General features: G+C 39.1%; 1 protein-coding gene across 1 annotated transcript in view; it reads right to left on the reverse strand.

Annotated features, from left to right (window-relative positions):
- The window catches only part of ZNF292 (zinc finger protein 292), a 56,606-nt gene extending 34,703 nt beyond the window's left edge, over positions 1 to 21,903 (reverse strand). The window contains exon 1 of the mRNA XM_062572780.1: positions 21,733 to 21,903. Coding sequence (XP_062428764.1) covers positions 21,733 to 21,894 — 162 coding nt within the window. The 5' untranslated portion in view covers positions 21,895 to 21,903. The remainder of the gene's footprint in view (positions 1 to 21,732) is intronic.
- Positions 21,904 to 25,263: the final 3,360 nt, after the last annotated feature.

The raw sequence follows: 25,263 nt of genomic DNA on the forward strand, positions 1-25,263 counted from the left end.
ATGCAACATCCATCACCACAACACTTAATTTTAAATCTTTATCAAAACATGTTTTGGTTTCAAAATTAGCAGCTTGTAAAAATACTTATTTTGTCATTGCCTGTATTATCTTGAAGTTCTAGACTTAGAGCAGAGGCTTATCAGCACTCTGATGGTAGGTATACAGTCAATTTAATATATAATATGATCTGCAAGGTTCCAAGCAACCTTTATAAGGTTCAGCGTTTGCAATACAACAGGGATTTTCCAAGACATAGCTATCAGTTAGTTGCATATAGTTCCATATTACAAGTAGAACAGAGGAAATTTTGTATTGAAGAGAATGTTAACATCCCACAGTGTATACATGCACACAGAAATGCAGCCAAAGCTAGGCTCCAGCACACAGATCCAGACCACAAAATTAACTCTGAAGCAGAGCCTACAGCCCACAAATCAGAAGTCTGAGCTTTTATTCAAAAGAAAACTATTTCCTGCTCTTGGGTACCTCTTCCCCCAACGCAATCTAAGAGCGATAGCTATTCAGTTCTTCAAATAGCATACAATCCACCGTCTCCCTAAAACCAGCTCTGATCCAGATCTTGAGGCAACACCGAACTCAATGACTCCACTGCCCTGCTGCTGCTGAGGGATACCAACACCGTGTCCAAACAGAAAACCTCAGAAGCAGCAAGAAGAAGGAACACAGTATAGAAAACTCTCAAAGTTTAAATCAGTAGTTCTAGTTTCCTGCACAGATAAATATCACAACCCTTACTACTTACAGCTTCCAACTCTTCACAGGGAAAAAAACAAGGTTGTTGCCAGCTCCTGTAACAGACCAAGATTGGCAGAGCTGAGAATGGCCCAAGTTACCACCTTATCTGTCTTCTCCAACTTAAGGGCATCTCTGTTGTTTTGTTTTTCCACTTGCAACTGCATGGGCAAAAGTGCAGTTTTGCTCAGATTTAAACAGAATGAGAAGGAATAATTTCTTCAATTTAATTCTGTTGTGTAAGTTCTTTAATATCCTTTAAAAGACAAGTTTAAAATAAGTTAGGAGGATTTTATCCAGTGCTTCCAAAGCGGAAAACGGCTTATATCATTCCAGTGGGTTGCAGTTGTCCAAAATACTGAATTGCACCTTCACCTATAAAGCCCGCATCAAACTCCCATAAAGAGCATAATACTTTCTTTCCTTTTTTAAGCATTACTGACACTAATGATCTGACACGACTGATAGTTTAAAAATTTTTAATTCTGTGTTTTCTGCTAGCTTCACTTGTACTCTATATAGCCCTTTCCTTTTCTAGTTTTGGTTATCATTTTTTAACTAACATTTACAGAGTAATAGCTATTTGGACCCAGAGAAAATCTATGACTAGCATTAATCCTCAGTCAACAAAGAAACAAAGTAAGTTTTAATTCCTATCAACTCCCACCTCCCCTCCAAAAAAAAGTTGTGTGTAGATTTAAATGCTCGGGCCAATACAAGGCAAAGAAAGTGTGATTATTTCTTTGGGGGAAAACATTGTCTTAAGACTCTTCTCAAACTATTGCGTGAAGTCAGTGAGACAACATGAGTAGATTTGTCTGATTTCTGCTTCGAACAACGATGATATCAACTAACAAGCAATGACTTTCAGGATAACTGCCTTGCAGGACACATGCACTGCTTCATATGTTTCCTAATTTTATCCTTTATACACTAATAATTGTAAGACATGCGGCTTAGATCCATTTTAACTTTTTTTGAAATAAGAAACCAGAATTTTCTCTAAAATAGCATGAAAATTAAGAACTAGCCATAAATGTTTCATGTGGCTGATTTATGAACTGAACATGACCAGCAATTAAAATACAAAATTTTCACCAGCAGTTGAAATTCTCCCCTTTGCTCTCTTTTCTTAAGAGTCTCTGGTTTAATTTTCTAAATTCACTTCTGTGTTCCCCTACAGCCTCACTATGTTACTACACAGCTCAGCTGAAGATAAGAGACAGCTGCTGGTTCTCTTGCAGAAATTTCATGCTATCCCAAGCGACTCTTCCAGGGGTCACTTGCAGAGCTACCAGACTAGATACAAACTCAAGAATTACTCTCACCATATTAGATAGCCCCCTCCTCTATTTTTGCATGATCCTTTTGTTGCAACCATTTTATTTCTCCATTTTCAAATCAACCCTCTACTGAAAGTGTACATTCAAATAGCTTTGATAAAAGTTTCATTATTCTTGATTTAGTGAACAATACATAACATTGAACTGTAGGATTTTTTTCTCCCCTAGTAGATTATAACCTAGAGACCAGAGATAAAAAACAGGAGGAAGGCAAATGGGAAGACATATCCATTATTTCTTTCTACATTTGAATCTCCAAAGTTTTCCTATTTAAGACTTTTCCAGTTTACAGGACTGCTAAGAAGAAAATCTCAAATCATTTTTCTCCCTAAAGAGAGTTCAAAAACATCAATTTCCTTTCCTAAGAACATATACGAAGAGATGTTTCTTGTCAAAATCCTAAGTAATTTTGGAGAAAAACAGACAATCCTCTTAAGTTAGCTTGGAATGCCAGAGCTATGTACATCATATAAAAACACGCAAATGATCAGTCTGTATCCTGAAAAACACTTTTATTTGAAGGAATATATCATCTTACTGTGTTGATGCTATTACCTTACTATAAGCCAAGAAGAGCTAGACATGCAATGTGATATGGTTTAATTATAAGATATTTGGAAAACAGCTGTCATCTATATTACATCTTGTAATAAACTCAAATCTATCAGCGCAGGGACATTATCTGGAAAATACATACAACAAAGGTGAAAGGGAGTAGTACCATGAACTTTTTGCTCCACGTAAGTGCTGATGAAGTGGTACTCATCACCTGTGTGATTTTCTTTTTCCATACAAAGCTGGGAAAATCTAAGACTATGTATTTATTTCCTTTGTTCAAAAAATGTATTGCCTCTGGTCAGCTACTGAATGGGACAGAAAAGGTCAAAGAGTAATGACTTTAAAACTCTAAGACTTTCATATTGCTATCTGCTTGCAATAATTTCAGCTCTCATTTCCTAGAATGTCTTGTGCAGTTGTTCAGATGAGCAAGAACTGCCTTGGGAATGTACAGAGTGGTATTTTAAAAATGTAACGAACAACAGTAAATTAAGATACCTCCTGCTTGTTGCCGTTGAAATTACTAAAGCATGCAATGATGCACCAGGTTAACTAGACAAAGTCAGACAGGCAAGCTGTAAGGACATGAAAACACTTGCTGTACCTATTTAGATTCTGCCTATGCTAACTGATCACAACTGAATGTGAATTGCACAGAATCATAGAACAGTTGAGGTTGGAAAGGACCTCTAGTCCTTTCCAACCTAGTCCAACTCCCTGCTCAAGCAAGGTCACCTAGAGCACGTTGCACAGGACTGTGTCCAGATAGGTTTTGAGTATCTCCAGAGAAGGAGACTCCACAACCTCTCTGGGCAACCTGCTCCAGTGCTCCGTCATTCTCACAGGGAAGAAATTTTTCCTCGTGTTCAGGTGGAACTTCTTGTATTTCAGCTTTTGCTCATTCCCTCGTGTCCTGTCACTTGGCACCAGTGAAAAGAGTTTGTCCCCATCCCCTTGACACCCTCCCTTCAGGTACTCATAAACACTGATAAGATCCCCCCTCAGCCTTCTCTTCCCCAGGCTGAAGAGGCCCAGCTCTCGCAGCTGTTCCTCATAGGGCAGATGCTCCAGCCCTCTGATCATCTTCGTAGCCCTATGCTGGACTCTCTCCAGCAGCTCCATGTCTCTCTTGTACTGGGGAGCCCAGAACTAGACACAGGACTCCAGATGAGGCCTCCCCAGGACTGAGTAGAGGGGCAGGATCACCTCCCTCCACCTGCTGGCAACACTCTTCCTAATGCACCCCAGGATACCATTGGCCTTCTTGGCTACAAGGGCACATTGCTGGCTCATAGTCAACTTGTCATCCAGCAGCACTCCCAGGTCCTTCTCTGCAGAGCTGCCACATGGGGTTATTTACCCCTAGGTGAATTTCTCCCTAGGTCCTTTGAAGGACCCCTGCACTTGCCCTTGTTGAACCTCATGAGGTTCCTCTCTGCCCAACTCTCTAACCTGTCTAGATCTCTCTGAATGGCAGCACAGCCCTCAGGTGGATCAGCCACTCCTCCCAGCTTGGTATCATCAGCAAACTTAATGAGGACACACTCCAACCCCTCATCCAGGTCATTGATGAAGAAGTTGAACAACACTGGACCCAGTACCGATCTCTGGGGGATGCCACTAGCCAAAAGCCTCCAACTACACTCTGTGCCACTGATGACGACCCTCTGAGCTCTGTCTTTCAGCCAGTTCTCAATCCACCTCACAGTCCACTTGTCTAACCCACACTTCCTGAGCTTGTCTGTGAGGCTGTTATGGGAAGACAGTGTCAAAAGCCTGGCTGAATACAGCCATAGACATCATCCACAGCTCTCCCTCCACCTACCCAGCCAGTCAGTCCATCCTAGAAGGCTATCAGAATGGTTAAGCATGATTTCCCCTTGGCAAATCCATGCTGACTGTTCCTGATCACCTTCTTTTCCTCCATATATCTGGAGATGACATCCCGAATGAGCTATTCCATCACCTTTTCAGGGATGGAGGTGAGGCTGACTGGCCTGTAGTTTGTCAACTGAAGTATAATTTTGGTAGATGGGACACCAGAATTGGAAGTTTCAAAAACTACAGCTCTCATGAATTTATGGATATAGGTTTACATGGCTGCCTTAAAAGTACTCGAGATGTAAGCGTTTCTTAACGAAATAGATATGCTGATGCCTGCTAATACTAATAGTCTCCCCAGTGGAAGATCTATAGGATATGCATATAAACCCAGAATATTCATCATTCAAATGAAGTCCACTTTTCAGGGCTGTGTTTTTCAGAGTAGAACTGTGCAAGCCTGAAGCATACTATCACTGGCTGCTGCAACCATTAAAGAACTAAGTATATCATGAGCATAGCATTGCTCAAATTCCTGGAAAGCAGCTAAGTCTGCTTTTAAGGCATAATTCTATGATTACAAATCAAACTAAACTTCTGACCCTGACCCTTCTCGGCAGCTCCAGCCCTATGCACCATCCCTTCCTAGTGCCATTACAGAATCAAATGAAGAATCAATGTCACAGAACTGCACAGGTACAATAAAACCATGAACTTGTAGACAAATGAACAAGTCTCCTTTTGAAAGAGAAACAATCTTAGTTTCTGATGCTAAATTTCTTCCCCTCCTTTAAGTACTCTCTGTAAATTAGAGCACAACTAGGATGCTAGTAGGTATGAAAGACTGATGAAAGGAGATACTCTGGGCAGTGAGGTCCTCAAAGCCTCTTAGCATTTAAGGAGGCATTGGTCCAAGAACCATTTCCAGGCTAAAAGAACCTGAGTAATTCAGCTCAGCAATATAGCCTGTGATACCTTTCCTGGATACCTGAAGATATATTAGATATTCCAGTCTAAACATCATAAAACTCAAGATGCTTTGATACTGAAACATCAGTACCAGATGACGTCTTTGTGAGGTGCCACAGAACACCTGAACTGTAAAAGGGGACTAAAAGAATCTTTATAGGCCTTGAGATACCATTTTTCTCAGCCTCAAAGATCTATAGTTCTTAGAACTGAAGACCCTTTATTTTGTGAATTGTTTTCTTTCCTCCTTGTTGCTCAGTGTTTTACCAAACGGAGAACAAGTCTTTCATCACACAGAAAGTAAGAGTCTCTTGATGAGTGCTGAAACATGTCTGTAACCTGCAACTTTGGAAACACAGAAATAAGTACACTCTTTCAAAAAAAAAAAAAAAAAAAAAAAAAAAAAAAAAAGTCTTACGTAAGGCACTTAAATTTGGGTTCACAGCTATAGGAATCAAGCAGCTAAGGAGTAGTTAGGTTGCAGCCAGTATTTATGCCCACAATTTAAGTTTGTATGAGGACAGAATACTAACACAGATGTTGTCAATCAAATGGAATATTCAAGTTTTAAAAATTCTGGATATTTTAAAACCTGAAATAGTTATGTCAATTTTAAACCAAGTCTACCTCAGATCTCCCATGAAACTTCAGTAATTTAAGACACTAAGCAAGTGCTATGACTTAGTTATCTTTAAAGTGTAAGCCAAATGTCTGCACAAATGTCTGCATACTATATAAGCATACCCTCATCACATTGCCTAGTTTAAAAAGTAGACGAAAAAAATGGGTAAGTTTCTATTCTTTTCTCTGCAATGTCGACCTTCTTCTGATCAAGACATTTTTCCCTACCATCATAACTGTAATCCATCTTTATCTCCCTTTCAGCTTTGTCTCCAACACAGCTCAAGCATAAGCAGCCTATTTCCATTTTGCTTTTTGAGTTGGGATGCTCTATATGCAATGTGATGTTTAGACTAGAACAAAAATGAAGTAAAAAAACATGGATATTTGAAGTCTTTCCACTAGAACTGTCATGAGATAGAGCAGCAGCATCTGGTAAGGGTCTGCCATTACTCTCATGGACATGCCAAAATGAAGAATCAAGTCACATAAGCATAAGTTAACAAAACCAATTTTTATTTCATTTAGATTTGTGCATGGAGAGGTTTGTTTACAACAAGCCAACACAGAATTGGACTTTTAATTCATTTCCAGAAGAGTTTAATTAAGCAAATTAAAACTGATACTACTAAACTGATTCTGTATTTACTTTACTAATGCTTAACATTCTTACCTTTACTTTATAGCTAGACAAGTGCTGAGAGTATTAGCTCTTATGTGTTTGATATTATACAATATGATCCAGAAGAGAACAAACTTTAGCAAGAACATGAGATTGCATTTATAAAATAAAGGATTACATAATCCAGTATGATAATCTTTTTCTAGCATGGGATTACTATTTAAATTCTAGGTAGGACAAGTTCATGGCTAAAGAACAAAAATTCTAGTTTTTATGTAGTTTTAATCTTGAAAAGTTTCAAAAACTAAGTCACTGACTTGTTATTTTTACTTTGAACATTATTATGAAACAGTTCCAAAGAAAAGTCATCAAAGCAAAGTAGAGCATTAGAAAGCCAAGATGTCTTTGGCAGAAAGTCAACCGATGTTTTCTTTAATTCGAATGGAGAAACCGACTTGTGCCTAGAAGAAAGGACTGAAGTCAGACTTTTAATTCTATCACTACAGGATTGTATTTAAGTAATCGTTTTCATTCTCAGTTTCTGCAAGCATACTGTAGAACTATTCAATGCTTTTTTTCCTATTACTATTAATCTTCTCCACTGATAGGTAGCAGTTCCAATCTTCCTTTTTTTTTTTTTTTTTTTTTTTTTTTTCCTTTTTCCTTCAGACAGGAAACTCCAGCGGCTTTTATATTTTACACCCCCTTCCTAACATCACCGGCTGCTCTACCCTGCAGTTAAAACCAAAAAAAAAAAAGAAGAAAAATCAAGATTAGCCAATACCAATTATTTGTCCAAGAACTACTCACAAAGTCAATACAGAGATGAAGTCAAAACTCATTTTTTTAGAGCTACACACCACATGAGCTTGCAAATAAAAGGCAGTCCACAAGAAGTTCTCAGTGACTACAGCACTTCAGTGCAATGCACTGCATAAGGAGTGGATTTGTACAACAAAAGAGCTGGTGCCAAATACCCACATCCATCCTGCATCCATCACATCTCTCTTACTTTGGACCAGTTTTCACCTGGTTCCATGCACTGTTTTGGCAGATGCCTAACTTCTACAGGCATGCCATATTATTTGAAAACTGCTCTTCCAAACAGTTTCTTGTTCACCTACCAAATATAGATTTTTCTAATAGTGGTATTACACTATACAAGCATGTATGTTAATATACTCCAGTCCGTATTACAGTTTTCTCTTCTTCTGTACAAAAAAAAAAAAAGTTCATTTTGTATTCAGGGTGAAGTACTACTAATAGGATAGCACTGAATTTTATTTTACCTGCTGTACCCAGACACACAGGTAGCCACAGTCCAGTACAGATAACCATCACTAGAAACCAACATGTTTAGCTGAGAAAACCACCAGTTCAAGCACTTTGAAGTACTAGTTTTCTGAACAGTTTTAAAGGTAATCTGTAGAGCAGTCTTGCAAAATTCTATCCATCCACAAGCTTTAGGCACTTTTTAAATAAACATTTTCCTCTCACTATCCTCTTCATTTCCTCTTCAGTCCAAGTTTTCAGAACAATCATGTAAAGCCGAGATGTTGTTTATCAAACCAGAACACAAAGACTAAACTGCATTACTACCGCACAATTTTCTAGTGACAGAAATGCAAAGGTAGAGAAAGATGAGAGTTCTATGTTTGAACCTTACTATAAAGTGAAAAGGAGATGAACAGAAACAGCAAGAAATAAAAGGTCTATTTTAAAAAGGTTACATTTATCTTGCAGTAAGTCATTAGCATATCCATACTGTCAGCTGAAGGAAGGCTGCCCTTTTGGAGACTTTCAGAAGCAGCATTAAACAAATTTGGAGAAATCGCTTTATTTATTTCTTCAAAAAAATAATTGCTAAAGACCTGATACTAACTTTTAATTAATTTTGATACAATAAAAGAATTAGACTCCACAGGCTCAAGTAAATACCTCCCAGATGTGTCAATTCTAGGGAGAAAAAAAATGGAAAAATTATCCATCTTTTGTCAACTCTTAAATAAGAAAATACTTGTAATCAAGACAAAGTGACCAGTTACTCTGCAACTAACATGATTTGTTTTATCATTCTGTTCAGCCTCAAATTCACTCATCAATACTTAACGATATTTTATTATGCAAAGTGAATACCATTCCATGAAAATCACAAAACATAGAAGTTAGGGAAAGAGACTGGAAAATTAAAAAGACTGGAAATTAATATGAATCATTAGTTATTTTCTGGCTCTTGCCTAAAATATTTCCCCAAAAGATTTCCCAAAATACCTGTCTAAGTCTACTTCATGAAAATCTTCTATAAAGTCTCAGAACAGCTCTTGTTACCATAAATACGTAATAAATAAATGGATTCCGGTATTTCTAGAGATGCAGAGTATATTGATTATTTAAACTTCCCCCTCCTCACACTACATTTGTTTATATTATGTAAAGCTTTAGCGATCCTGATAGTGCTTTACAATTATTTCATCATAACTCACAATCTCAAGGTTCCACACCTATGGAGAAGACACTTACGACTAATTGCAGGAACAGTCTATGTAATGAATGATACACAACCTACAGAGGCATCTTAAGACTAACGATAAATAAAAATCTTCAAAAAGTTATAATTCAATTTCTAAGGACACTAGTGCCCTGACTCTTCAGCACACAAGTGTATAAAGTCAGCCATGCCTCTAATCCAACTACTTCTACTTGACTAAGCAGATAAAGCAACAAAAAGTGAAATAAAATCCTAGTAAGTCTTCTAATGCATGTATCTATACAGTAGCGAAGTACCACCACTCCCTATTTACTGATACAAAGCCAAGACAAAGACTAAATGTGTTGTCCAAAGGTATATTTACATTCTTAAGTCAGAGTCTACATTTGAGCAGAGTTTGAAAGTAGCACCTCAAATTGTATGTAAGCAGAAACAGAAGAAAGGCTAATGGGCCTCAGTTCTCAAAGGAATAATTAGGTCTTCCACAGTTGCCAAGACAAGACAGCAAGAAATACAGAGGAATGACCCTGGAAAGTTAACTAGCAGAACATAGAACATTTTCTTAGTTGATAAACAGATGTCTCTTCCCCCAATTTATGTCAAAAAGCACTAGCAATTTGTACATTTTCATATGAGCATGGTGAACAGGCTGGATGAGTTCAGATAACTAACTATTAAATTGAGAGCATGCAATATAAAAGGGAAACTACCTTGGGGCTATTCTTCCCATTATTCTTCAGTCACTATTTTGCTTAATATTAAAATATAGCTAGAACTAGTATGAGAAATACAGAACCAGAACTACCTACACAACCAGGCCGTCTCTGATTATATCCATAAACTGTTTCAAAGAGTAATTATGTAAAATACTAGGAAATGACTTCATTAAACCTCGTGCTTTGTCACACATAGTAGTAAAGTTATCCTTCTTCAGACTTGCCTTTGATCTTATAACATCTTGCATTCAATAAGCCCTTCCTAATCTTTTCAGGAGTATTTAATTTTTCTCTTGTATATTTATATAAAAGCGAATTTGTTACAGTTCTAGGCCATACTTCTCTCAAGTCTTCACTCTAGTCTCAATTTGATGTTGTCATCCCAATCTTCATGTTTTAATCTGTTTAGTTAAAAACAATATTCAGCAGTTGGCTATTAAACAGGCATTTCAGGAATGTGGTGGGATGTTCATTATAGTAAACTTTTATCCATTGCCAGGAAATTTGATTTACCTATTCTTTTAATCATCAGACTGGCATATGGACAGATTAAAAATAGGATGGTAGCCAAGAATAACTGCATGTGCATTTCCCGGAACATAGGTGACTTGAACCTGCTCTCTTCATCAAGTGAAATAAGAAATTACAAATATTTCTGAAGTTCATCTGCACTATGTATTCTTATTAGCTGTCTTTACCAGCTGAACTCAAATTTTGCCCATTACTACTTCAAACTCTGCTAATTCTGATAAGAATCTAATTGAAAACCTTTTTTCCCCTCAGTGTAAAAAAAAAAAAAAAAGTTACATAATTGTCATTTTAAGCTTGTGCACTCTGCACAATCACACTGGCATCCCAAAGGATGTTTCAACCTGAGCTACATTTCTTGTAGAAGACAGACAATGGCTATCTGGCTTTCTCAGTCTAATCACCAAATGTGTCCTTATGCCAGTGCCACGGCACTGCCAAAGGAAGGAGAGGAGCCAAAACTATGCTTTCTCCTGAATATGAGAACAACTCAGGGCCACAACTGGGAGCTGCTGCCATCATGCTGATATGGTTCATGAGGTCTGGCTGGGTGTCCAAGAGTATGGTAGCTAATATCCAGTACTCATGCCAGTTTCAACTTGATCATTAGGTAAGTTATAGGTTCATAGGATTTGGACATTTAAGTTTTATCATTTTCACTATTATCGTTTCATAACAGGAAGCTACTTTTTAATCCCAACTGTTTTCTTCGTAATATGAAGCTATCCTTCAATGATTTAAGAAGGAAATTCAGCTCTTCCTTGTATTCATTCTGTTGTAAAATAATGTATTGTCACTAGCCCCTGAGAAAAGTAAGAATTACAAAACTTTGGAGCTCCAATCTCCTAATTTGATTTAATGTCCGATCACTGAATGTACTTTTCTGATTCATCAAAACATTATTCAGAGTATTATGTCCCCAAGTATCAAACAAAATTAATCTATTCATCAGAATCAATTCTCCCCATTGTTTTGAATAACAGAAGATAGAGTCCCTGAATTCTGTTTCTTACGATACATAAGAGACTGAGAAAGCAACGCTATACATGCTATCAGCTCCAAAGAAAACTTAAAACAAGGTAAACCCTATATTCAACTAAAAACATAAAACAGAGTTATGAAATGAAGAGTGAGAAACAAAGCTTAGTCTTTAATCCATTGGCAATGCATCACACTAAATCTGGAAGAATTTTACTCCAGATAGTTTTGCAAAGCAGCAAATGCATCCGTCCAAGAGTTAGGAGGCAAGAACACATTAGAAGTCGGTGTTTGAAACTGGAGGGCAGTTTTGACATAAGTTTTCCATGTTAAATGAGTCTCTACAAGGGCAAAGAATTTTCATCAGCTCACAGTAATACCAAAATAATCAAGCAGGAACTGTATTAGTATAGAATCTTCCTGATTCTCTGATGAAAGATTAATTTGTTTTAGCCTCATACAGGGAATCAGAGAGCTAGAAATATTACATCCTCGAAGACTGAACAACTGTGACAGATGAGGAGACGGAGAAGAAATTATGATAGAACAGGTCTTATCAAAAACTATGCCCAGTTTTCTTTCCAAGTTTAGTTCCATTTCCTATATGATCAGACTATTTTAATAGAATAATGTTATAAAGCTCCATTTCTTTTTTCATTTTATATATACACCTTCTTTCTGAATGCCTTTGTTTTGCCAAGTATTATTAGATTAATTCTTCTCAAATGAAAGCAGTGCAGTATATCCTGTTAGATGAAAGATCCCAGAAATAACACCATGGAGATGACTTTAAGGCATATTTGGAAAGACAAAAAGAAAAAAAAAAGTTCAAAACCTCAGAAAAACATCTACACACTTAAAACGGAAAACACTAAGTTCTTAATATATGCCAAAGGCCTAGACCTAATAAAATGAAGACTACAATCTCAAAACATAGTTTCAAATCATATTATTTCCCAATTATTTAAATTTGAAGGTGGTTATGCTCCTCTATTTTAGAAAAGTTGATGGCATAGAAATGTCATGCTGCTTTCTTCATGAAAACTAAAGAATTATGCAAGCTGTACTGTTACTACTCAAGGATTTAAATGGAGGCCTTAAGTAGAGGCCTTTAAAACCAAAGCTGCAGTAAAGAAGTTTTTGATAAATCTAAATTAATGCCTGGAGCACCATCTCAAAGATGTGCTCCATATATATATGAATTTGAAGTGTTTTCTGTGGCTGTGTAGTAGTTTAGCAAACATATCACATTGAAAAAACATAATGTGTTGATGTCTCCTGCTAATGATTCCAGTTTGATCCCTAATTTAGCCAAATCTTACGTAGTGTCACCTAGCATATGTAGTGTGTACTTCTAGAGCAAAAGCCTACAAAATTAAAGTGGTAGAGTAAAGGGGTAAGGGCCACATGACATTCTCTCAATCTTACTGACAATGGAAATAAAGATTCTCCAGAATATCCCATTTTCTGCTGCCTTCCCTGAAGGTCTGTTGTAACGAGTTATTCGTTCTCTAACAAGATAATCCAGAAAATCTTTAAAGAGAGAGGGAGAGCGAGTGAGGGAGCCTGTGCAAATGGCCTGAGCATTCAGAGATATGCACCTTCTTTATAAGCAAGCCAAGAGACAAAACGTGACTGTTTTGATCGAATGAAATACCTTGCTGAATATGAGCATTTAAAAAAAAAAAAAAACTTCCTTGTAGATGTCTTGCAGAATAACAGGATGTTATCCATGGTCAACATCTTATGTTCCTTGAACAGGGAACCTTAAATAACTGTCCTTTTAGAAAGTAACCTAAGTGATACTCCCAAATTAAAAAAAAAAAAAAAGTCTGGATTTGCAGGAAAAGATGAAGGGAAGAACATATTTCAGTTCTGCGAGTACTTAGTTAAGTTACATCAGCATATATGTTAAAGTATTGTTACAGTCAGATACTATAGGCAAACTAAAGTCTACACAAAGGTCTTCAGATTTTTCTTTAAACAGATGAAAGGCTGGATAAAGCAAGAAGTCTCAACTTTTAAATGAGCAATAAGAATCAAAGATCTTATGAAGCAAAACTAATTCTAGTCACACTTCATACCCTGTAACTATTAATTTTTGGTTAAAAGTTTATCTTTTTAGAGAAATCGTAGTTTGCTGATAGGAAGAATTTGTTTTCTTAATAATTTTATTAAAAACATCAAATAACTTGCCCATGAAACAAAGGGTATCAGTATAACAGAGAAAGTGCTGACCTGCTAAGCTTAAAAGATTTTCTTTTCCACAGTAGCTAAAAGTAGTATTTAATTTTAGTATCCTATACAGCACCTTAATTAAGAAGCTGAGGTTTGGTAAAAGGTCTAAAGGTTTTCAATTCCTCAATTAAATTTTGTCATCTTCCTAACCACCTATCAAGTGTATAGCCATGGTAGACAACCATAGTAAGAACATGCTCGGGAGTGAACAGTGAGAACAGAACCAAAGCAGTTGACAAACTAAACAGCTGAAAATGTTACACTTCAAGACTATTCTCTTCATTCCCCTCAATACCAGTAAGGCCTCAGCTGCAGTATTAACAAGGACACCACAATTCAGCAAAATTCCTAGCTTGGTATTACAAGAATATGGATCAATTTAACAAAGTCTGAAAAAGGTAACAAACAAATGTAGAGGGGAAAAAAAAAAAAAAGACTGCAAAGACTAGGACTGTTCAGAAAAGTCGAAACTGGAAGACAACCAAGAAATAGCCTTTAAAGTTTAAACGATGCTTCAAATAAAGCCAGAACGTGCTACTTTCCATGTCTAGCAGGATAGGATAAACCATGATTTACTATTTTAATAGCATAAATCATTAAAAAAGCAGCAACAGATTATAGGTTAAGTTAGACAATGGAGTGTGGTGGGGGAATTTTTAAAGGTAAGGATAACTTTTAACTAAAATATATGATCTAGAAAGTTCTTGGACTCCTTACTACAAGTTTTAGAGAACAAGTTAAACGAGAATTTTTAGCTACAGCTTACCAATAGTCAGTCCTGCTTCAGAACCACGGCCTAGATGATTGAGATCTCTTCCAGACGCATTTTACATATGGGAGAAAATACTGGCAAATACAGCTAGTTCAAAAGGGAAGTTTTGAAAACTAACACACTTAAATGTTATTATGACTGCTCTTTCCTAAATCTATACCACTATTTAAGGAGTTTTCAATACAGAAGAGAAATTATTCAAAATGAAGAATAAAACTATTTTTATATTGACTATAATGTATAAATATTGTCAGTTTCCATTACAGTGAATCTTTACCTCCAAACTGTCACAAAAATGAGTTTAGAGATTGCCCTCCCCTGCCCAGAATTAATATTAAAAGGCTGTTTTTAAAGATTCAGCATTTTTTTGTAAATAAATTACAGAAGAAACATCTAAAACTAATATTTTAACTGTATGGATTCCACTATCCAAGTAAGCTAATAAGTAACTAGGTAATAATTCAACCTACAGAAAACAACATTTTGTAAGGTGACTGGAGTTAGTAAGACATGAGCTAAATACGTGCGGCCTGAACACGTTAGCTATTTCTCCAAAAAACAACATGTACCACATTTTGGTATTTTCTATGCTCAGACATAAATGTTTTACTGAAATTATCAAGACTAACCAGAAAAGGACTGATATAATGGCAGAAAGCTTAGACATCAACATGATTAGAAAAGCAAATCTATGAGATTCTGATTTTCAGGAATAGGCAGATAGAAAAAAATATTTCAAGTAACATCCTCTTACTCTGACAGAAGAAAAACTGTATTACTAAATATTTATACTACAGAATGGCCAAAGTTCAAAAGCAAACAAATTTCTATCTAATATTATTCTAAGTAGTTTTGTCATTACTGAGGACAAGAACATTTCTGTTCATTGGTTAGACATACCCTGAATAGTGAGGATGTTTTTTCTAAATACATATACATTATACACAGATATGCATACCTACTATATTTATCTGAAAGTGGAAGATTCCCCCCCCCCAAGTAATTTAACCTAAAAATCAGGAGTTATCTTTGTTTCAGGTTAATAAGGTAATGCGTGTGACACAACAGACCTGTAGTGATGAAGGAACACAAATACACCTGAAACACCTCAAAGTTTGAATGAAAGGACAAAGTGGTTACAGCTGTTTTTCTTAACACACTTGAGAAGCAGCACACTGTGCTACAGCTTAGAGGATTCCATCACAACTTTTAGCAGATTTACGAGCATCCCTGAATGGCAGATCATCCGGAGATCACAGGCACGAGTACAAAACGGAAAGGCACAAGAAGTTATGATGCAAATCTTAAATTCATGGTGGTACTATATGCAAAAATAAATAAATAAATGTGAGACCAGGCTGAAACAGAGTGTGACAGAGGCAAATCACAAAGATGGAAACATTAAAACAGAAGCTTTTAAGGATTAGCTCAATGCAGAAATCACTCATTGGACTCAAAAGAGAATACTTTCTACTCCACAAAATAGGAGAGAGAGTTGAAGAATTTATGCTTACTCAAAAGAAGAGACAGAAACTCAGTTACCCAGGAAATCATTAAACAGACAGCTCAAGAAATAGAACGAGCATAAAATATTCCACAGAAATATTTTGGGTTATTAATGGTTGATACATAAAGTATTTTAATGGATTTTGCCTACAATGTAAAGCTTCACCTTGCCAACACCTACCTTCTTTCTTCACCAAAAAACTTACTGTATTCCAGTAGTACGTGACTATATTATATGAAGTTCATGATCAGCTATTGAGTCAAAATAAACCATCTCATCTGCACTACCCATTTGGTATGTCATCCAATTATACCACTGAATGAACAGGCACAAAATCTTTGACCACAAAAAACTTCAGGGAAAGAAAACTGCATGTTCCAGTAATGTTAGTGGCATCAGCAGATGGTTTAAAACCACAAACATATGAGATTTTGAAGCCAATGGGGTCTTAAACCACGCTGAAGGACCAGCAGCCTAATGGACTAATTATTAAGTAATAAAATCAAAGATGGATGTCTAGACACTTAACAAAAAATTTGGTGAATGTTGTCTGGATACAAAGTGTATGATTAAGAAAAAGAGGAATGCTTCTTCCAGTTGCATTAGAAGTGCACCATTTTGCTGATAGTACTTTTCACTGCCAATAAACACAGTCCTTATGGTCGTACCAGAAGGAAAGATATCACAACTGCAAGTGCCTCATGAAATAGGGAACAAGTTCTTCAAAGACCATTTGAGGTCCTTATACTCAGAATCGCTCTTGGCAAGGCATCATACTCTTAACTCCTACAGGAAAAATAAAGCCTACTGAAACACTCTTTTGACACTGGATTTAAGATAGACTGGGTTTGGATAAATCCAGAAGTTGCAGCTAAGGGTTTTAAGAAATGCAGCATTTCAAATTCTGTGAAGAACTGAAGATGATTTCTGTCCTCTTGCGTTTGAAGAGGAAGTTGAGAAAACAGAAGACATGAAAAGCATGGAAGAAGTTTAAGACAGTAAGCAGAGAGACAGCATTAGAAAGCTGCAAAGAGACTGAGGAGTGAAGACTGAAAGGCAACAGTAACAAGGTACAAGATGAGACTAATCTTTAATAGAGGCAAATCACTAATGAAAGGTTCTTATCCTTTTTGTATATTGATTACAGTTACGTAATTAAAAAAGCTTTCTGTATATAACTTTGATTGCTTTTAGGAGGGTCATCTGCCTTTTGAGTTAGGATGACATTCCCCAACATTTTGTGATCTACTCTAGCATGTCAGCACTTTGGAAAGGTGAGGGAGCTGTAGAGGGAAAAGATTAAGGTAGGACTTTGAAGTATTAAGGCAAGGTCAATATGCACACGGTACCAAATTAATACATCACTAGTACCTCAAGACACACAAAAAACAATTAAAAAAAATGAAAAGCAGGAATGAACTCCATACACTCATAACTAGCAATTATGTCAATGAAAAACATTGAAAGAAAATTTTGATAAGTAGCTAAAAGCCTCATATGCTTTACATGTTTTTTCATTAGCATTATACTTATAATATTGGTGTTAGGAAAATCCTAGGTTAATTGCTAACACTGAACAAACTGTCTATACATAAAGGATATAAATGTTTCATACTAATAGCTGAACATACAATTTCCCCAGAACAGGCATACAGTGACAGGACAACCAACAGATCAGACAAGAAGTACTAGCAAAGTGATTAAGGAAGGACAACGTGACAGTCCAAGTATTTTCAGATGTTTGTGACAACTCACTATTCTTCAGGGGATAACTGATCAGGCTGTATAATGGGAGAGACAGCCTTAAAATTTTGGACAGTTTGCATCACGCATCAAGCACAGCAGAACACAGGACTGAGATACAGATTTACAAGAGATGAAAAGACAAAAATAACAATAGAGAGAAGACTTATAAGATCAAAGATGAAATGTACAAACCACCGAAGAACATTCAAGGGCAAGTATATGTACCACTGGCTTTCAATTTGGTATTTAAGAAAATAAAGTTTACAATGGGAAGGGAACACATCCTATATTAAAGAGCTGTGATAAACCCACCTGTATTCACCCAGATCTTAGAAAAACATATGTTTGGTCTTTTTAAACTGAATATAACCCACAGATTACCTTCAAGACCAACCTTTGGAAAAAAGCAAAAAACAGAAAAAAAAAAGCAAACACAAAAAACTAAGCCACCCCACAGCAACAAGAACAACTATTTCTCTTTTGGTCATTCTGAATTCTTGCAAAATTTTCAATTTATCTTCATTACAGTCACAGATGCTTATTTTGTCTGCCCATGTCTGCACACATATTGCTCATGACAAAATGATTTTGTCATGGATTTGCTAATTACCAAATAGCTATAGAAAGGTATAAATTACAGTTAAAAAGTAATTTTACATATATCCATATTGATGTCATTTTTACTGGACAACAATTAAAAATGCATTCTCTTGCACATTGATAATGAAGGACAACTATTATTCACGTAGATAATGTACAAAACTAAGATTCAGTCTACAACCCACTTAAATTTTTAAGAATTGTAGCATTTCACAATGCAATGAAGACAAAATAAAAATATGTACAGTTAATGAGATGCTGCACATAAAGCTAAGTAAACTTCATTATTCTTACAAGAGGATACGACAGTTCTATAAAAACATTATTTTCTGTCAAGGCACACGGGTTCATGTTTTTGTGTGTCTGCAACTGTTCCACACCGTCGGATTATAATCTGATACAGTTCAAATTGAGATTTTTCAAAACCAGTTATGGGATTTGTCTGTACAACTCCCACTTGATTTAATGAGAGTGGAATACTTAAATCCCTTATTCACCTCTGAACCTAAGAATCTTTCAATGCTCTAATGCACATTCTATGGCTTCTTTCAGTATGAAAGCACACTTATTTCCTCAAAACATTATGCTACCCACTTCATTTAAAATAAATTAATCAATTTATAGCTACAAACTATGCAGTTGCTAGACTCTAGAATTATTACCTGGCAAAATAAAATAAGAATAGAAGTGTTCTAAAGTTCTGTGTAGTTATTGCGTGCTTCAAAACTATGCACAAAAATGCAAGTGTAAAACACAAACTGCGATAAACATAGTTTCAATGTTTCTTCATCACTGCATTTCCAGACTTAGGATGTAAATAAGACTGTCAATTTTGAATATGTGACCAGTCAAAGTGTTCTTTAATGCATACTGTTCTAGAAATCACGGCAGGTGCCTTTAAACTGTTTTTTTTTAATATACAAATTGCTGAAATCACTTTTACTGCTATATGAATTTTTGGTACTCTTTAACACAGTGAAAGCTAAGTAGCTAATCCTACTCATGAATGTCATTTTTTTTAGCCCCAGCAAAGGATTAAAATTGTAGACAAAGTTGTACAACTATTTTGGCACCATCAGGACAGGTGAACACATTAGATCTCTGTTGAATGAGTACAAAAAACACCCCGCCCAATGACTTTACTATTTATCACATTAAGCATCTATTTAGATCTCAGCTTAAAATTTGAAAAGCAACATCTTCTAATATTGACTGGTATGTCTCAAATTCTTCTCTTATGCATCTAATAGTCTCCGGACTGTAAGAACTGATACAACCTTTATAGAAATGGCATAGAAATGACATAAGCCTGTTTTGAAAGAGCATGAATTTACATCTAAGGCCATTTGTAAACAACTCCTCCTCCCCCTCCCATCAGCCTTGTTTTTAAAAGCTACATGTTTTACAAGAAATTAGGCCTTAACATGGATTTTGATAAGAAGCATTAAAATAATAATCAGAATATTAGTTCTTGCTAAACTTTAAATCAATTAAAATAACTGCTAAAGTCACTAAGTACGCAGAACCGTAATTTAAGTGATAAACTTGCTTTTGACAGTAGTGATTTACTTCATACATGTTGAGAATGTTGTTTTCATTTCCACTTACCCAAATACCCCAGCTCAATGAACTGTTCATTCAAAGTCACAAGCAGGGTCAGAGCCAAAAAAGCCAGGCTGCCATCTCCCAGTATATGAATTTAAGCAAGGAAGCACAAAAACTAAGTTGACTAAGAACACAGTGATTTGAACCTACATAAACCAATCTTGATTCTTTGAATCTACAGGTTCATTTGATCCAAACACAGTATCATATATTTTGACCAGAGAAAAAAACTCAAAAAACAAAACCTACCTATATGAAATAAAATATGAGAAAGAAATGTGCTTAAAGTATTTAGCATTGAATCTTCCCCGTAAGAGGTACAACCTAGTTTAATCCAAAAATGACAGACATATGCAAATTAGCATGCTACAATGGCTATAGCCAAGAATCAACTCTTTAAGAAAAGTTACAAAAATCACAAATAAAGCACAACTAAAACCAATCCAACTGATTCATTTCTAATCATTCCACCTTTTAAAATTTTGTTTGTTCCACAAATAATTGGCAGCAATATATAAATAAACTTTTACCAGATCTACTGATTACGAAACTCATATTAAAGCTATGAAAGTGATTTCTAAAAATTTCTGTTTTTCTGAGAATAAAGTATTTGGGAACCGTTTTATACACTGTCATACCCACCGTTAGTCGCAAAAGCACACACAAGAGAAATCAGAGCAGTATATAGGCCTGTACAGTAACACGAGTGACTAAAACAGATCATTTATTTTAACTGTAGAGCTAGTACAGAGAAGTGTGTTTAGAACGAGATACTCAGCAGGGTCACTAGTTCAGGAAGAAAAAAAATAAATAAAAGGAAAAAAGAAAGAAAACATCCCTGCTTCAGGACCAGCCCAAACCCACGAGAAGCAGGCGTTTTCCCGATGGCAGTCACAGCGAGAATAACCACACATAATGGTGCTTCAAACAGTTCCAGCTCAGGGGTCCTCTGGCAGAGCTGCGATTCTGCTCTCTTGACAGGGAGAGCAAACTGCGAGCAGTAAGTACCACAGACCTGAAAGTCTCTCCTTCCACCACCACGGGAGCCTAAATTACACTCCTCGCTCCGCCACCTTCTCTTTCCCAGGATGGTAAAAACTCCGGTATCGCTCCAGGGCATGAGATAGGGAAGGGCAAGGCGAAGGGAGGAGGGGGCGCCCCTCGGCTCCCCAGGCGAACTCGAGCGTAAGCCGGAGCCGCCGCGTAGAGGGGACCCGGGATGGACTTTCAGTCCCTCCGCGAGGCAGCCCTGCGGCGGCGGAGCGGAGCCCCAGCTCCCTCCGCTCGCCCCGCGCTTCGCCTGCAGGGGAGGAGGGTGCTGGGGAGAGGAGAGGCGGCGGGGGGGGGGGGGGGGGGGGGGGGCTCAGCCCGTCACCGCCGGGAACAAAGGGCCCCTTGGATCAGCCGAGCCGCCGAGCACAACAAAGGGGCCTAGAGACCGCGAGAACCGGGGCGGCCGCCGGGGAGGCGGGGGAAGGGGACTGCAGGCCCGGCCGGAGCAGCGCCCGGCGCAGGGGGGCGGGCCGCCTCGCCGCAGCCCACAGCGAGCGGCGGCGGCGGCAGGGCGCCCGCGGCACCGAGAGCCGGGCCCGGCCCGGAGCGCTCTAACTCCGAGCGCCCCCTCCCCCCACCCCACCCGCCCCCGCAACCGCCGCCAACCGCCGCACCGGGCCGTTGGCTCCCGCTCCGCCGCTGCCCCGCTGCACACACCGGCGGGGGCGGCGCTGCTCCGCCCGCCCCCCGCGCTGCCTCTCTCACACACACTCACACACACACTCGCACACACACAGACCGCGGGGGAGGGGAGGGGGCGGGCGGGGGGGGCCGGCGGGCGGGGGGGGGGGGGAAGGGAAGAGGCGGCCTGACCTGGCAGAGCTGCTTGCAGTACTCGGTAGCCGCTTGCACAGCGGGCTCGGCGCTCTCCCGCAGCCCCGTCTCCAGTTCCAGCAGCCGCTCCCGCAGGCGCCGCAGCTCCAGGAGGTCGCCACCTAGGCTACCGCTCTCCTGCTCGGCCTCCTCGTCCGCCATCTTCGCACCCCGCTCCGTCGCGTACGCAGCCCCCCCCTCGCCCTCCCGGCCCCCCCTCCCGCTCCGTTCTAGGTCACGTGATTACACAATGCCACGTTCCGGGGAGGGGTCACGTGCGGGAGAAAACAGGGAGCGCGCGCGCGCCGGCCCCGACGCCGGAGGACTCGGCTGGGGAGGGGCGGGAGCGGGAGGGGGAAGGAGGCCGAGGCTCGGGGCGGGGGGGGGGGGGGGGGGGGGGGGGGAAAGGCCGCCTCTTCGTCACGTGACGCGACGCCACGCGCCCGGCGGCCGCGCTGCCACGTGACCGCCCTGCCCGGCTTCCTGCCGAGGGGTTTTGGCGGCAAATGGCGGCGGCGGCGAGGCGAGGCGGTGTTGCGGCTTCTTCTCCTTCCTCGGGCTCCGGCCTGGCCTTGCGCGAGCTGCCGCCCCCTCGCTGGCCGCGGCTGTGGCTGCGGAGCCGCCGCTTTCCCCCCCGTGCTCGGGTGGGTTAACGTGTGCCTGGTTTTGCCCTGAGGCCACCTTGTGTCCCAGGGGTTGGCACCGCTGGGCCTTTGGCTCCTGTGGTTGTAACTGGAAGTGAGAAATAGGGCTCTGCTCTTAGGGTTTGAGTTTTGGGTGCTCTAAGGGGCTTTGCTGCTGCTTGGCCCTGGGGCTGGCCAGGCCCCCACCTCGTGCACTGCTGGGGGTCGTCAGCACGATGGAAAACCCCATGGACCAGAAGTGACCTCCCCCACGTCACTGAGACATCCTTCCAGACACCACAAAAGGGCGCTTCCCGTCTCTCACAAGCATCAGAAAGATTGAAGATTGACCTGAGGTCATTGAATCTGGAGAGGAGGAAAAGAGGGGTCTGGTGGACATTGAATTGGCTTAGGTGCATCAAACATGTCCTGCACTCTTCTGCGATTTCTCCCACCGGTTAATGACTTCCCGTGCTTTTTGTTTCTCTGCTACTTCCTTGCTGAAGGGGTGCAATGCAACATGTTACTGTGTTAGGACAGGTTACTCCATCAGGGCTGGATGATTTTTCCTAGTCAGCCAGCACTGGGAGGAGATGCACTGAATTAATCTTGGCATTTCCCATCATCTGGAATACTAGGAATGTTCAGGAATCATATACTAATTTAAATCAGGTATAATATATATCTTTGGAAGAGACTGTAGCTGCAGACTCTTCAAAATGTTTCATTCTATCTTGCTTAGGCTGAGGTTTAATATGATACTCTACACCCACTAACTAGTATGACTGTTGAACTAATTTGATGATTATGCTGCCTTTTCTTGTGGTGAAGCAAAAGTTTGTTTCTTGTGTACAGTTGAAAACTATGTGATGGAATGGATGCCAATTGGAATGGGAAAGAAAAGAGGTTCCTCTGAGGTGGCAGAGCTGTTTCTGCAAGTGTAGACATTCGTAGTGACAGCACTGAATATGCGAAAATATGGGGATGCCGCTGGGGACCTGGTTATAACACTAAGTCTGAAGAGGCATGTCTTTAGCTTCCCATGTAAGTAATCAAGTGAATACCTTGTTTGCTATTGTAAGCCTGAAACCTTTTAAATTTCTGATTTTTAGTACATACGAAACCCATCCTGTCACAAGTAGAAACAGAGAATTTTTTCAGCTTTTTCCTGAGTAGAGGTTTAATAGAGTACTAGAAATATCTAACAAGTTGCTTGTGCTCCTCCTTACCAAATGTGCCTCCTTACTGCCTATTAAACCAGTACTAGTACACAATGAATGATGCTAACACTACAAACAACTGTATAAACAAAGACCTGTTTAGTCTTTCTAAATCACTTAATTTATCTGTATAAGCTAAAAGAGCATCTCCTGTGGATAACTCTTTCAGTCGTATATTGTGTTATTTATAGTTATCTTCACTTAAGGGTAAACCACAATAGCCAAATTCGTATTCATGGTCTGTCATTGTTTTAGCTTGCTGTCTTGTTTCCTCCTTGCCCAGAGGGTTTTCTGAATTGAGCCCAGGCCAGGAAGGAAGGAGAAACAGGGAACATGAGTTTCTTGCTTATACAAAAGATTAGTGCTCCGAGATGTTAGAGTAAGGGTTGTTTGTTTTGCTCTCATCAGGATCAAACGGAAAGGAGCCTGTCCTTCAGCTGTCCTATCCTGAAGAGGCCTTGCACTAAGGCCTGCAGGGCATTATTCAAGGGAGGATTCCTATCTTTAATCACAGTTAACAGGCAGTTAATTGCTAAGCTTAAATGCAAGAGACAAACAAAAAACAGAGTTAGTACCTGGAAGGAAAGACAGCGAACAGCAGTATTTCCAGATTTTTTTTTTCACTTCTTTTTTTCCTTGACAACAACGAGAATATGATGACAGCAAGTGTACCAGTGACCTGAAGAAAAGAAAGAAGTGCTGGGCATGACCAGATACAAAAGCCATAGGGTTCATCCTATTTTTTGAATCCTGACAGAAACTCATGGAAGGGAAGAGAAGAGAGAAGAGAGAAAGAGATTGCATAGGGAAGACGAGCTGTTTGGATATTTGTTATCTTGCGGGGCAGACTACTAGGCAGTGAAAGAATGTGAATTTAAGACAAGGAAGACTGGCTATTGCAGGGAAAATCAAGGAAAGTCAAGGAAGGCATTTGTTACGCTGGAGAATACAGAGGAGACACAAATGGAAATAGAAGATCAGGAAGAAGGGGCAGGCGGAAAGACAATCTTACAAGAAAAAAAAGGTGAGAGAGTTCAAGAGGAGGAGGAAAAAAAGGTGGAGTCTGAAAGGGGAACAGCCTGAAGTTCACACCAGTAAAAAGATGGAATTTCTTGTTAAGAGAATTGACTAGCTTATTACTGGGGTGTGTCAGGTATAAAAGTTTAAGAAAAGGAATTTTGGCTGTAAAGATTATTCCTCATCAAAAATTTCTTGGGGGCTCAGATATACTCCTGCTTTCCTATTCTTACTACTTCCTTGACTGACCCAGTGTTTCTGTTCTGTGGTGTTTTCTTAGCTCTGCACTTCAATTCTCATGTCTCAGATCAACCTGTGCCATGAAGAGGCAAAGTACTCTATGGCTCTTCGGTACTCTGCTTGTATGTTTTGGGATGCTAGGCCTGACTAGAGATAGGAAAGAGGAAAAAGGTTTCTTCCTGATCTCAGCTCCCATGTAAGTACATGGGATATTTGCCTATCAATGTCTGGAAATACCTTTAAAATAAGAAACAAGTTTGGGAAATGCTTATGTAATAGCCCATTGTTGGTTTTAAGATATTGAAGAGAAAGATCAGGTAAATAGGAACAGTAACTCCAGAGGTCAGGGCAGGGAAAGCAAGTTTGGAATATTAATGAATGTTACTCTTATAGGCTGTATGTAGCTGGTAGTTGCTAGGAGGACTATACCT

This window comes from Rhea pennata, chromosome 3, assembly GCF_028389875.1.
Source record: "Rhea pennata isolate bPtePen1 chromosome 3, bPtePen1.pri, whole genome shotgun sequence".
Taxonomy (NCBI): Eukaryota; Metazoa; Chordata; class Aves; order Rheiformes; family Rheidae; genus Rhea; species Rhea pennata.